Source organism: Microtus pennsylvanicus, chromosome 9 (genome assembly GCF_037038515.1).
Source record: "Microtus pennsylvanicus isolate mMicPen1 chromosome 9, mMicPen1.hap1, whole genome shotgun sequence".
NCBI classification, from domain to species: domain Eukaryota; kingdom Metazoa; phylum Chordata; class Mammalia; order Rodentia; family Cricetidae; genus Microtus; species Microtus pennsylvanicus.
The window spans coordinates 51,591,366-51,606,136 of NC_134587.1; the positions used below are offsets into that span (position 1 = coordinate 51,591,366).

A 14,771-nucleotide genomic window follows, 5' to 3' on the forward strand; every position below is an offset into this window, starting at 1 on the left:
CAAAAGAGGGTGTCAGATACCCTGGAACTGGAGTTACAGATGATTATTAGCTACTGTATGGGTGCTGGGAATAGAACTTAGGTCCTCTGGGAAAACCACAGATGGCATGTCTCCAGCCATGTATTGCTATTTTGTAAAGCTATTTCCTGAATAGTGGTGCGGTATTGCCCCAAGTGTAAATAGTATTTCATACCTGTAAGGTTGGGAGGGGGCAGTTCGGGTTTTTTTTTTTTTCTTTTTTATGAGGGGATCTCACCACATTGTCCTGGCTGACCTGAAGCTTTCTGGGTAGACTAGGCTTTCTCTCCACTTTATTGCCTTGAGAACAGAGGCTTTCAATGAACCAGAAACCCTCTGGATTTCAGTTGGTTTCATCAAGGCTTCACCTGTCTCAGCCTGTAGTGCTTCGGTGCAGCCATCTTTTTATATGTGTACTAGGGACTCACCGGTCCTGTTTCTAAAGAATTTTTAAGAAATTATTTTTAAAAAACAATGTGCAGCTCCTTATTATTGTTCTTTTGGGCCCTTACAGCTATTGTATGGTTTGTAACTGTAAACTTTTACTTTACAGGGTGATTTTGTAGACAGAGGTTACTATAGCTTGGAGACCTTCACTTATCTTCTTGCACTAAAGGCTAAATGGCCTGATCGTATTACACTTTTAAGAGGAAATCATGAGAGTAGACAGATAACACAGGTGTATGGATTTTATGGTAAGACCTTCTTTTCTTTGATTCTAAGTAGTATCTTACTTTTGGGGGGGAAAAGTTGTATATGTACTTGTTTTTTTTTTTTTTTTCGAGACAGGGTTTCTCTGTAGCTTTGGAGCCTGTCCTGGAACTCCCTTTGTAGACCAGGCTGGCCTCGAAATCACAGAGATCCTCCTGCCTCTGCCTCCCAAGTGCTGGGATTAAAGGCGTGCGCCACCACCGCCCTGCATGTACTTGTTTTTGTTGTTGTTTTTGTCTTTTTTTTTTCTAGTTAACTCTGCGTTTCCCCAGTCAACTGGAAATCTTGCCATATAGAGAAAGACTGACTGACTACTGCTAAGGCTTTGGTGTATAGCTTTCTAAATCAAAAAAGTATAATCTTACATTTCCACTTTCTAAATCAAAAAAGTGTAGTCTTACATTTCCACTTTCTAAATCAAAGAAGTGTAGTCTTACATTTCCACTTTCTAAATCAAAAAAGTGTAATCTTACATTTCCACTTTGGAATCACTTTGAGTGCTTGTTTAAAATGCAGATTGTGGGCCTGTGAGATGGGCCAGTGGCTAAAGGCCAGAGTTTGTTTACCAGGGCCCTCGTGGTGGGCAGAGAGCACCTACTCCTGAACACACGAGTGCTGAAGCATAACTTCCAAAGGGACTGTTTGCTTATTTTTAATCATGTCTAGATTTGTGTGTGCGTGTGTGTGTGCGCGTGCTCGTGTGTATGTGGGTATATGCGTGTGAGTTAAGGTATTCTTGAGAGTCCAGAGGCCTTGCTTGGATCCTCTGGAGCTGGAGTTACAGACAGTTGTAAGTTGCCTGATGGGATACTGAAAATTGAACTCCAGTCCACAGCAAAGGGTCTTAACTGTTGAGCTATATCTCCAACCCCAATTTTAAAAAAATCTTTTTTAATGTAGATTATTTGCCAGGTGGTGGTGGCGTACACCTTTAATCCTAGCACCGGAAGGCAGAGGTAGGTAAGCTCTGTGAGTCAGAGTTTGAACTCTGTGAGTTCGATATCAGCCTGATCTAAAAAGTTCCAGGAAAGCCAGGGCTACACAGAGAAACCATGTTTAAAAAAACAAAAAAAAAAAAAAACAATTTTTTAAATTTAAATTAGATTGTTGGATCTCACTTCAAGCATCGTAATCAAATTCTGTTGGCATAGAACCCTGGAATCTCCTGAGGGTGCATGTCACATACATTCAAGACTGGAGTTTTGTCTGTGCATGCCTTCTCCCTTCTCCCATCCCCGCTCCCCTTTCCTATCTTCTTCTTTTGGTCAGTGATGGAGATTGAATCCAGAACCTATGCATGCTAGGCAAGCACTCTACTACTGAGCTATATCTCCAGTCTTTCCTTAATGCTATGCTGCATGCTTTCTTAGTCTTTTGGTTAGTTTGTTGTTTTGTTCATTTTTGACAGAATGTCCCCATAAATGCCTAGAATAGACTAGTACTCACTGTCATCCTTGATCACATGATCCTCCTGTGGCATCTCCTGACAGTTCCTTGTCGTTCTATAGCTATATCATATTACAATGTATGAACGTATCATAATCAGTCTGTTTCTCATTGGACATTTAGTTGCTTTTTTGTTGTTTTCTTACTCTTTGTCTTTTTCTTTTCTTTTTTGAGATAGTCTTGTTATATGGTTCTGGTCTAAACACTGTAAACCAGTCTGACCTTAAATGTGCTTCCATCTCTCTGCCTCAGCCTCTGAAAAGGATTACAGGCATGTGTCACCGTACCCAACTGAATGTTTTATTCTTTTGCAGGAGAATCAGTATTCTGGGTAGCATACTGTGGTGTTAGCTCAGTGAAGTAAGACTAATATAAAATCTAAGAAATGCATTGTTCAGTGATTTTATTAATGTGTGGCCATCATAGAGTACTTATTGCACATTATAAAATGGCTGTAGAACAAGATACCAGATGGTATGTAGATCCAGTGTCCCTTATCCAGAATGTTTGGGTCCAGAAGTACTTTAGACTTTGGATTTTTTTTTTTAATTTTGTAATATTTGAAAAAACATGAGATTTCTTGAGGATGAGACACAATCTCATCCTCAAAATCTAACACAGTTTTTATATCTATGGTATATATAATTTTATTATATAAAATATTATAATTTTATGTATCATATATGTAATATATGGAGTCTGAAAATAATTTTGTAAAATACAGATTGAGGATCCATAATCTGAAACTCCACAACTCCAAATCATCATCTATAAAGTGTGAAATTTTGAGCACTACCATGACACTCAAAAGTTTCAGATTTGTGATACTTTTGTTTTTAATGTGCCATGCACATGCCCAGGGCATATAAGGTAGGCATTCTGCCACTAAGCTACACTCTAACTCTGAAATCTGAGTGTGTGTGTGTGTGTGTGTGTGTGTGTGAGAGAGAGAGAGAGAGAGAGAGAGAGAGAGAGAGAGAGAGAGAGAGAGAGAGAGGTGTTGTTGTTTCTGGAATGTTGATATAGGATTACTGGAACTTGCTGTGTGACCCAGGCTGGCCTTGAACTCATGTGGCAGTCTTCCTGCAAGCCTTGCTGTAGGATGAGGGCCCGCTTATTTGTCCCAGCCGCCCAGCTAGCTTAGCCCCGAAATAACTACACAGAAATTGTATTAATTAAAATCACTGCTTGGCCCATTAGCTCTACCCTCTTATTGGCTAACTCTCACATCTTGATTTAACCCATTTCTATTAATCTGTATATCACCACATGGCAGTGGCTTACTGGCAAAGATTCAGCATGTCTGACTCTGGTGGTGACTCCATAGCTTTTCTCTCTGACTCTGCCTCCTTTCTCCCAGCATGCCATTTAGTTTCCCCCACGTACCTAAGTTTTGCCCTATCAGCAGGCCCAAAGCAGTTTCTTTATTCATTAACCAATGAAAGCAACACATAGCCAGAAGGACCTCCTACACCATTTTCCCTTTTCTGTTTAAACAAAAAAGAAGGCTTTAACTTTAACATAGCAAAACTGCATATAACAAAACAGGTATCAAGAACTACAGTTACAATGTTTATAACTCCTAAGAAAAACTATAACTATAAATTCTTCAACTCCTTCAAAGACTCCAGAAGGATATAATATTACCTAAGTAAACCGGAAGTGCATTGTAAGCAACTTCCAAAACTCTAGAAATGACAGAGATATCTCCCTGCCTGGACAGTCACCCAAAGTTCTTCTGCGCCGTTGGGGCATCCATCTTTGGCCTGCAGGCCCATAGTGTCCAGCAGCTTTTCCATGAAGCAGGAAATTTTCAAAGACAGTTCTGCCTGTATTGGTAGTTTGCCTGTCATTTTCTTCTGTATCCTGTAGAATGTCTTGCAGACTCTTTTCACAAAGCAGGTACCCCGAAGGATCATCTCACCTTTAGGCAAGTTCAACCAGCAGTCATTTCTCTGTGGGTTCTGCAGGTCCATTTTTTATAACATACCATGAAGCAGTCCAGGCAAGAGCAGTTTCTTGCCCAAATGGCTAACCAACTCCATAAGGAGTCTCTTTAATGCCCATCATCCATGCCCATCATCCTCTTGAAATAGCTTGATGCTGCCAGGAGCAGATGGGTCTCACTGTCATGAAAAGTCTTAAGTTTTTAAACACTTTAAGTGTCATATTCTGAAGGATCCTGAAAGATTTGAAGAATATCTAACTGAAATATATCTCTTTACATATAGAAAATCTAACATAACTACAAGTTTGGTTATTATAGATGATTATTAACCTATATTTCTTAATTACATATTACATTTTTTAAATGAACTACACAATCTCAGTGCCTTAATCAAGAGCAGAAATATACATAAAATAGACCTTAAATTTGTATCAGTAAACTAAGATTCATACTAATGCAAATCTCTATAGCATATCCCCCTTTAAATGTAAACAAACAATTATAAACAATATTTGGGAATATGGATGTAGTTTTGTAGGAGGTCCTTCTATGTGTTGCTTTCATTGGTTAATAAAGAAGCTGCCTTGGCCTTTTGATAGGGCAGAACTTAGGTAGGTGGAGGGACTGGACTAAATGATGGGAGAAAGAAGGGCAGAGTTAGAGAGATGCTATGGAGCCACCACCAGAGTACGACATGCTGGAACTTTAGCTGGTAAGCCACTGCCACATGGCGATACAAAGATTAATTAAAATGGGTTAAATTAAGATGTAAGAATTAGCCAATAAGAAACTAGAGCTAATGGGCCAAGCAGTGATTTAATTAATATAGTTTCTGTGTAGTTATACCAGAGCTAAGCTAGCTGGGCGGCCAGAACAAACAAGCAGGCCCTCCTTGCAACACTTTGCCTCCTATATGCTGGGGATAGAGGCCTGAGCACTCAAATGGGATGAAACATTTCAGATAAGGCGTATCTGAGTAATTTTTTGATTATTTGAAATAAGATCTCATTCTGTAGCTTGGTTGGCCTGAATTCATTGAGTGTTCCAAGTTAGCCTCAAAATTCAGTAACTCTCCTGAATCAGTCTCCCAAACTGCTGGCTGAACATTTATTTACTTGCTTACCTATTTATAGACAAGGTTTCATTGTGCAACCTCCTGCCTTAGCCTACCAAGTTCTTGGATTATAGATCACTGTCCCCATGTTTGGTACAATCCACTTTGTTAGTTTGTTTTTCTGTCTCAGGGTCTCTTCACTTACCCTTGACTGTCCTGGAACTCACTGTACACTAAGCTGGCCTTCAACTCACCTGCCTCTGTCTCCTGAGCACTGAGATTAAAGGCATGTGCCACCACGTCCCCCTTATTTTTTAAAAAAGAATATGGAAATAAACTTAAAATGTGTGTGTACTGTGGCCATATGTGGAGGTCAGACAATTTATAAGAGTTGGTTTTTTCTTTAACCCTGTGGATTCTGGGGATTGAATTCAGGTTATCAGGCTTGGTGGCAACCCTGAGATTGCTACCCTAATCTTTATTTTATTTATCGTTATATTTTTTAATTGTTTTTTTACATAGTTTCTATATATCGCTGGCTGACCTAGAATTTTTTGTATCCAACACCTCAAAGTCTACCTGCCTGTTTCTCCCAAGTACCAAAATTGCCACCACATCTGGCTTTTACTTATTTTAAGACTTATTTTTATTTTATGAATATGAGTTTGCTTGCATGTATGTCTGTGCACAATGTGGGTAATGGGAACTGAATCCAGGTCTTTTGTAAGACCATTAGATGTTCTTATCTTATTTAGGGTTTCTATTGCTATGAAGGAACACCATGACCACAGCAGTTTACAAAGAAAAATGTTGGGGGAAGCTGCTCATTCTTTCCCAACCACTTAGACCCAAAATAATCACTCAGAAACTATATTATTTGCAATACTGTTTGGCCAATAGCTTAAGCATATTGCTAGCTAGCTCTTATATCCCAAACTAACCCATTTCCATTAATCTGTGCTTCACCACAAAGTTGTGACCTATTGGCAAAGTTTCAGCAGATTCCAGCCGAGGCATCTGTCCCTGGCAGCTACATGGTATCTCACTGACTCTGCCTACTTTCTCTATAAATCTCTTTCAGCCTGGCTTTACTCTGTTAAGCTTCACCTCCCGCATCAGGAAAAACATTTAATTGGGCTGACTTAACATTTTCAGAGCTTTAGTCCATTATCATTATGGCGTGACATGATGGTATGCAGGTTGATGGTATGCATGGTATGGTGCTGGAGAAGGAGCTGAGATTCAGTCCTACATCTTCACTCAACATGAAGTGAACTGAGACAGTGGGCATGGGTTGAGCATATATGAGATCTCAAAGCCCACCGCCAGAGTGACATTTCCTCCAACAAGGTCATATCCACTCCAACAAAGCTACACCTCCTAATAGTCCCATTCCTTATAAGTTTATGGAGTGCAATTGCATTGATACTACCATAACTCTTAGCCACTGAGCCATCCCTCCAACCTCCCAGTTGTTTTCAGCCTCCCAATATTTCTTTTTAGTGTATCTCCATTATGAATGACATATATTATCATCTTGACCCTTAGAAAGTTTGGCTTTTTTGCAGCATTTTAAATTTTAGACTTTTAGATTATGGATACTCAAAAATATGTGTCTAAGAGATAAGTGGTTTATGTGTGTAATTATAGTACATTCTTCAGTGTAGGGCAAAGGGACAAAAAGCGGGGAAGGGATGTGGGTTTAGGACTTGTTGCTCAGTATGCTTTGGCTGAAGAAAATGATAACAGTACCAAATTATGTTGTCTGAGGTTTCTGTCCTGCCCAGATCCCGTAGTTGTTAACTCCCAAAGAAATTACACAGAGGTCTACATTAATCATAAACTGACCCATTAGTTCAGGTTTCTTATTAACTCTCATAACTTACATTAGCCCATTATTCTTATCTGTGTTAGCCACATGGCTCAGTACCTTTTTCAGCGGTGTAGTCACATCTTGTTTCTTCTGTGTCTGGACAGGACTGCAGAGAGAGCTTCCCTCTTCCCAGAATTCTTCTGTTCTTATTGACCCACCTCTACTTCCTGTCTGGTTGGCCCACCAATACTTCCTGCCTGGCTACTGGCCAATCAGCATAAATTAAAAATTTAGTTGCAGTTTTCCAAAGATCTCACAAAAAATAACTTTGCCCTGAGAAATGTTGGGATAAGTATTATTCATGCACCTATAATTAAGGGTCTTTTAATTTATTTGATTTGATTATCCTCCTATGATCAGGTAGTCATATTAAAGAAATGTTTTATAGAATTACTTGGCATTAACATAACTGTCCAAAGCATTTGGTTTGGCATATGTGAGATCAATAATTTCTTTCCCAATGATAACATTTTGTTTGATATTTCCAACTTCATTTTAGGATCATTCCTGGAATGAAAAGGATTATAATTTCTTTAAGGGTCATGGTTTTTTAAAGATTTGCTTATATTTTATGTGTATGAGTGTTTTGCTTGAATGTTGTATATGCACTACATTTGTGCCTGGTACCTGCAGAGGCCAGAAGAGAGTGTAAGATCCACTGAATGGAGTTACAGTTAGTTGTGAGCCAGATGACTGCTGAGGATCAGGTGCTCTTAACTACTGAGCCATCTCTCTAGTCCCGTCTTATTTGTATGTATAGATGTACTATGGATTGAACTTGGGCTTTATATATGCAAGGTATACATGTAGGCAGATTTTTTTTTTTTGGCTCACCAGCTCACAAAAATTGATATGGAGATGCCGGCGGTGGTGGCACATGCCTTTAATCCCAGCACTAGGGAGGCAGAGGCAGGCGGATCTCTGTGAGTTCGAGGCCAGCCTGGTCTACAAGAGCTAGTTTCAGGACAGGCTCTAAAACTATGGTGAAACCCTGTCTCAAAAAAAACAATAAAGCTTTTCGGTTTTCGGCTCGGAGGGGGCAATGGTGCAACTTTCTTCGGTCGTCCCGAATCTGGGTTCATCCGACACCAGCCGCCTCCACCATGCCGCCGAAGTTCGACCCCAACGAGATCAAAGTCGTGTATCTGAGGTGCACCGGAGGTGAGGTCGGCGCTACATCCGCCTTGGCCCCCAAGATCGGCCCCCTGGGTCTGTCTCCGAAAAAAGTTGGTGATGATATTGCCAAGGCAACTGGTGACTGGAAAGGCCTGAGGATTACAGTGAAACTGACCATCCAGAACAGACAGGCCCAGATTGAGGTGGTGCCCTCTGCCTCTGCCCTGATCATCAAAGCCCTCAAGGAGCCACCAAGAGACAGGAAGAAGCAGAAGAACATTAAACACAGCGGAAATATCACTTTTGACGAGATCGTCAACATTGCCCGGCAGATGCGACACAGGTCTTTGGCCAGAGAACTTTCTGGAACTATTAAAGAGATCCTGGGTACTGCACAGTCTGTGGGCTGCAATGTGGATGGGCGCCACCCTCATGACATCATTGATGACATCAACAGTGGTGCTGTGGAATGTCCAGCTAGCTAAGAAGCAACGAGAGAAAATATTTCAATAAAAGACCATCTGATAAAAAAAAAACAATAAAATAAAATTGATACGGAGACTTATTATTAGTTATTAAAACTTGACCTTAGCTTAGGCTTGTTTCTCACTAGCTCTTATAACTTATATTAACCCATATTATTAAATCTATGTTCTTTTACATGATTCATTTACCTTTAATCTGTTATAAAATACCATCCTGCTTCCTCTTCATCTGGCTGGTGACTCCACCTTTCTTTTTCCCAGCACTGTCTTTGTCTAGAAGTTCTGGCTATACCTCTTGCCTAGCTATTGACTATGTAGCTTTTTATTATACCAATCACAGTGATACATCTTCACACAGTGTAAAGAAATATTCCACAAATCCTGCCTCTAAGTTATATCCCAGTCTTCCTTAGAATATGCGTATTTTTAGATAGTAGACTTCTTTTGCTTCTATATGAAAAAATTTATTAGGAATATATATGCATCATAATTTTTTGCTTAGGTGAATTAAGGTGAATTTCTTTTGTAACAAAGGTAACTATAGGATTTGATACATTATTTCATTAATCAGAACATTTCTATTTTCTTCACAGATGAGTGCCAAACAAAATATGGAAATGCTAATGCTTGGAGATACTGTACCAAAGTTTTTGACATGCTCACAGTAGCGGCTGTAAGTTTATATGACTCTCCTTAGAGCCTCAAGTGTTTTTATCAGTTGTTGCCTTTACTTAGTTTTATATTTATTGTTGAATTTAAATATGACTGAGTTTATTATTATCCTTTGTTACTCTTTTTTGCTAGTTAATAGATGAGCAAATTTTGTGTGTTCATGGCGGCTTATCTCCTGATATCAAAACACTGGATCAAATTCGAACCATTGAACGAAATCAGGAAATTCCTCACAAAGGAGCATTTTGTGACCTGGTGTGGTCAGATCCTGAAGATGTAGACACTTGGGCAATCAGTCCCAGAGGAGCAGGTTGGCTTTTTGGAGCAAAAGTCACAAATGAGGTAAAGCTAGCATTTTTGGAAGAGTATTTCTTTGATTGGTAAAAGAATAATGATGATCTCAGATATCAAACTTCAAGCCTAATTTAATAAAATTATTGTTGCTATATGTATCAGATTCCTACTGTAGTTGATTGAATTATGCTTCCTAAATGGTTCAGCCAGATTTTACAGTGAAAGCAGTCTGCTTATATAATTAAATAATATTCCAGCAGTCTGCTTATATTATTAAAATAATAATTAAGTAACAGGATCACCAGAGCAAGATAGGCAACTTTTTTGTTTGTTCATTTTAATGGCCAATCAAATATCCTGAAATATACATATATTCTGACAGTCTTCTAATCCCAGTTGATTTCACATTTTATTTTACTTACTTTTTGTTTAAATCATACTTTTAACCGTTTTGTTTTGTTCTGAGACAGGGTCTGTAGAGCTCACTGTGTAGACCAGGCTGGTCTCGAACTCACAGAGGTCTGCCTGTCTCTGCTTCCCCAGTTCTGGGATCAAATGTGTGCACCACTCTGCATGACATAACCTTTACTTTTTATTCTGCGTCTTGCACCATGTGCATGAAGTGCCTGCAGAGGCCAGATACAGGTGGTTGTGAACTGCTGTGGTTGGGAATCAAACTCCTATCTTCTGGAAAAGCAGCCAGTGCTCTAAAACCATCTCTGTAGCCTGAATTCAGAATTTAAAGTAATATACATAAGCTAAGAAAATTCAGTATAGTTCCAAGGCACTTACTGAATCTCTATGACTAGATGAAAATAAGAACCACTAGGATGAATAATTAGACAGTAATAATATAAAAATAACTTCTTGTTCACAATTTACAAAACACTATGATTACAATCTTTGCTCTCTAATAATCTACAGTGCTGGCTGCATGAATACAGCAATTTTAAAATTCAAATACTGTTTTCTATAAATCTTTTGGGCAAATAATTTACAAATAAGATATATACAGAAATTCTGACGTCTTCTGCTGCTTTTTTATGACTGCAGCTTCATCAAATTATGTACTTACATGCATACATCAAAACAGCCATGAACAAACGTGGGCAGATAGCGTTCACAGACACACATGTTCTGTTGAGATGTGTTTCAACATAATAATAGAACCATAGAACTAGGTGCTAGGGCCATTGGTTTATCCTCACTTCTGGAAAGACTTTACTGAGTCTGAATTCTTTTCTCTTCAGGTTGCAAAGAAGAATAATCTCTTTGTGGCATACACTAAACCCTCACATAATAAGACTGATAATAATTTTGTTATATAATTAAATAGAAAACCTTTGCTTTGTATCTGGTGGTAATTATGTAATTTTTCCCCCTAGAAACTTCTTCTTTTTCTTGATATAGTTCTTAATAGGTGGCTTAGACTGGCCTCAAACTCCCGATTCTCCTAGCGATTTTTGTGATGTTTACTTGCTTGCTTGTTTATTATTTATTTGTGTGTGTGTGCGTGTTGGAAGGATGAGAAGAGGCCAAAGGACAACTTGTGGAAGTCAGTTCTCTCCTACTATGTGGGTTCTGGGATCAAATTCTGGTCCCCAGGCCTGTTGACAAGCCTCTTTACCAACCTAGCCATTTACTATTACTATGGCTGTTTTAAAGATATGTCATCTCTGTGTTGCAGAGACTGGTCTCAAACTTGTGGACTCAAGGGGTCCTCCTATTCAGCCTTCCGAGTAACTGAGAATACAGGTGCTAATTACTATACCTGGCTTAGAAACTCCAAATTGTGGGTTATGTACTTCAAAATAGACTTGGGCCAAAGTGGCAATGGAAATGTTGGGAACAATTATAGAGTGGACTTAGAATCATGAAAACTTCAATAGTGATACTTGCTGCTTGGAATGGTTATTAAGCTGTTGGATGGAATACTCACAAAGCCTTTCTAAATTGCAGTTTGTTCATATCAACAACTTAAAACTCATCTGCAGAGCACATCAGCTTGTACATGAAGGCTATAAGTTTATGTTTGACGAGAAGCTGGTCACAGTGTGGTCTGCTCCTAACTACTGCTATCGCTGTGGAAACATCGCTTCCATCATGGTCTTCAAAGATGTCAATACGAGAGAACCAAAGTTATTCCGGGCAGTTCCAGATTCAGAGCGTGTTATTCCTCCCAGAACCACGACGCCGTATTTCCTCTGAGGCCATTGCCATCCTGCTGGCCCACTTTATACCCTCTTTTACCCAAACTTTCTTGTACCCTCTACAATATACTTATTATTGAGCACTTTGCTGCTGAAATGCTGCCTCTTGCCTTTTTTTTTAAATTATCTAAATTTATTATTTGTTATGGTGTCGATAGCAATGTTTTTCTATCAGTTTTGTCACTCATCCCATCCCCACCTTGGACTTGTTTGAGAAAACTTGAGAAATGTCTTAATACTCACATTGCTGCATGTAGCTCTTGCTTATTTACTGTTCTGGGGAAACAGGAAGCATTTCCTCTTTTAAAAAGCCCATTGACAATTACATGGAAATCCTCATTTGTATCAGCCAGCCTTCTGCTTTTGTTTGGTAGGGTTAAGAAATTTCAGCAGCAAAGTTGTCCAGTGGGCAGGATGGACTGCAGATGCCTGAGTCATATCCCCTTGTTGCAGCTGTAAACTTCACTGTCCATTGTTGGATGATGATTTGATGTTTCAAAAGGGTATAAAATAAATTGGTCTAAAGGGCTGCCCTCCTTGTTGTGTTTTTAAATTTTAGTTAAAAACTGCTACAGCTTATAACTTTGTACATTAAGATAATTGTACTGATCTTTTTTCAGATTTCTTGTATTTTTTAATAAAGTAATCTTAAAACCCAGATAGGTTAAGTGTTAGAAATTTTAAACAACTTACATTGTTAGCTAAAGGTTACTTTTCTTTTTCTTTTCTCTCTCCTTGTTTTCCTGAGAGTTTTTGACCCTTTGGTTATTGAATCTAAAATTTCAGTTGAAATTCAATATTTATTTTTTTAAAATACCACTAAATTGTGCCTAAAGAACATAACTGCCATAGTAACACTTTGATTTCTATCCTCTATAGTAATAGGAAACATTTAATAGTTGTAGCGCTGATGTGTAGATTTGATGCCAATTGAATAGAATGTGTTCAATCCAGTTTACACTCTCCTGAGTGTCATCAAGTAAATGAGTACTTTTCAGTAGCAAGCATTCTCTCGCTGTAACCTTTGACCTTAACTTTTACAAAGTATTCAGTTTTTAACAGCAACTTTAAAGGCTGAAATATCAGAACCCTTGTGTTTGTGAACTGTAATCTGAAGCAGATTATTTAAAGTGTGGGAAAAAAACAGGCGGTTTGCTTGTGAAGGTCTGTTATGCCATATTTCAGCTTTGTGTGTGTAATTTGACTATATAAAGGGTTGTGATGATCAGTTCTTGATATGTAATTGTCCACTTAATAAGGACAAGTATATCATTATCTCTTATGACTGTTGTCATAGATGACTTTAGGATGTACCATCTTGTGAAATTTTTGGTATCCCTTTATAGTGATAATTATTTTTTGTCATCCCAGGAAATCCATGTGAAGCAATTGATTAAAGCACTTTAGCATCTGTTCAGGTAGTTTTAAAAAACAACTTTTCCCCTCCAGGATAAGAACTTCCAGGTTACCTAAAAATGCAATAAAAATCTTAATAGTCTAAGCTTCTTGGCAAATACTATTTCATCAGGGTTTCTTTTACTAATGAGCACAATATTGTTTTGATTTTATTTGTCCCTAATCACCCAGCCCCTTGTACAGTTTTTAATTGTGTAGTCTATGAAAGAAGTGACTGAGACATTTGCTGCACACACTTGAACTAATGGTGGGTCAGTAGCTTTGTGTTACTTTCCTAACCCCAGTGTAATTCAGGTGGAAAGGTATTTTTATCTCACAGGAATATGTAGCTATGTATTTTATTAATTGTGAAACACTGGAATTAATGGTGCAGACAACTTGATGTGGTTTTTGAACAACTCTCTGCAGTATTTTCTTGTTTGTGTTATCATAAATTGTATTTAAGTGCTTGCCCTCCACTGCTTTTAAGTTGTACCAGTAAAATCAGTAACTCAGTCCACTCTTTCTGCTTCACACTCCTTAGCTTAGGTTGGTGTGGTTGTTTTTATTCTCCTTTAATGTGACTTATTTTCAAGTCACGGTGTACTGCTTTTGTTTGTCACTAGCTGGGCATGTGCCAATAATATTCTTCCATCCCTTAACTGCCATCTCTGTTTTGCCTGACTTTTCTTCAACTGAACAGTGGCTTTGAGGCATGGAAAAAGTAGTTTTTCTATTAGACTTGTGAAGGAAAGAAAGAGTGAATGTATTGGACCTTGCAAGCCTGAAAAAGAATAATTGGATCCCTCTACTAAACAAGGGCTATGTATTTATTATTCAGAGTAATCATGTGATGAGAGACACTTGCAAGCCAGAGATCTGAAGTGGAGGGAATCTGCTACTCCCTGTGTCTAGGCTGAATGTAAAATACCCTATGTTGTATCAATGGAGCTAAGAACTATTTTTATTTGACTGTGATATACTTGGTTTCTAATAAAGTGTCCTAGGCTCCAGTGAGAACTGTCTACTTTGAATTGCCATTTCCTCCCTTTCTTCATTTGGCTGATAGACTTTTGGCTAGCTTTCCATAGATCAATGCAAGAATCTCATTTCTTTAAATGTGTTCACTTGGGCGTGATCTTAAAAAGCCTCGATCAAGACTACATCTAATATGCAACCTGTGTCAGCTCCTATTCCATCTGGATGTCTAGAACTGTCAGAAGATTCTGACATCTTAAACGTTGAGTTGCTTTTGAAATAAGGTTCACAATGTTCCTTGCATTTAAGATCTCTGTGTGTGTCTTTTCTCTGTAAACCCAGCTCCATGCCTGTACTGTGAAATCCTGCCATTGACAGTAGAATCACTTTGTGTCAGCCTTCAGAAAATTGTGTACAGAATTGAGATTTAACTGCAAGACTTCAGATTTTTAAATGTCTCTGTTTTTTAAATGCTGATGTTTGTAAAGCACCTCCAGTTCTTTGAATGAAAGGTGCTACATTCCCTCGGTGTCAATTAATAAAACGATTGTAGGAAGTTTATGAAAAATAA

The 14,771-nt window shown here is 38.4% G+C and overlaps 2 protein-coding genes across 2 annotated transcripts in view; both read left to right on the top strand.

The window, feature by feature from the left end:
• Ppp6c (protein phosphatase 6 catalytic subunit) overlaps window positions 1-14,771 on the top strand; it is a 31,872-nt gene extending 17,101 nt beyond the window's left edge. Inside the window, exons 4-7 of the mRNA XM_075986040.1 lie at window positions 572-713; window positions 9,245-9,324; window positions 9,456-9,665; window positions 11,577-14,771. Coding sequence (XP_075842155.1) covers window positions 572-713; window positions 9,245-9,324; window positions 9,456-9,665; window positions 11,577-11,825 — 681 coding nt within the window. The 3' untranslated portion in view covers window positions 11,826-14,771. The remainder of the gene's footprint in view (window positions 1-571; window positions 714-9,244; window positions 9,325-9,455; window positions 9,666-11,576) is intronic.
• Window positions 8,053-8,715, top strand: LOC142857567 (large ribosomal subunit protein uL11). Its single transcript, XM_075986041.1, has one exon. It carries the CDS (start codon window positions 8,154-8,156, stop codon window positions 8,649-8,651), a length of 498 nt encoding a protein of 165 aa, XP_075842156.1. The 5' UTR covers window positions 8,053-8,153; the 3' UTR covers window positions 8,652-8,715.

What these genes read in the sequence shown, in the direction of transcription:
- LOC142857567 (XM_075986041.1), top strand. Translation starts at nt 8,154, where the DNA reads ATGCCGCCGAAGTTCGACCCCAACGAGATCAAAGTCGTGTATCTGAGG.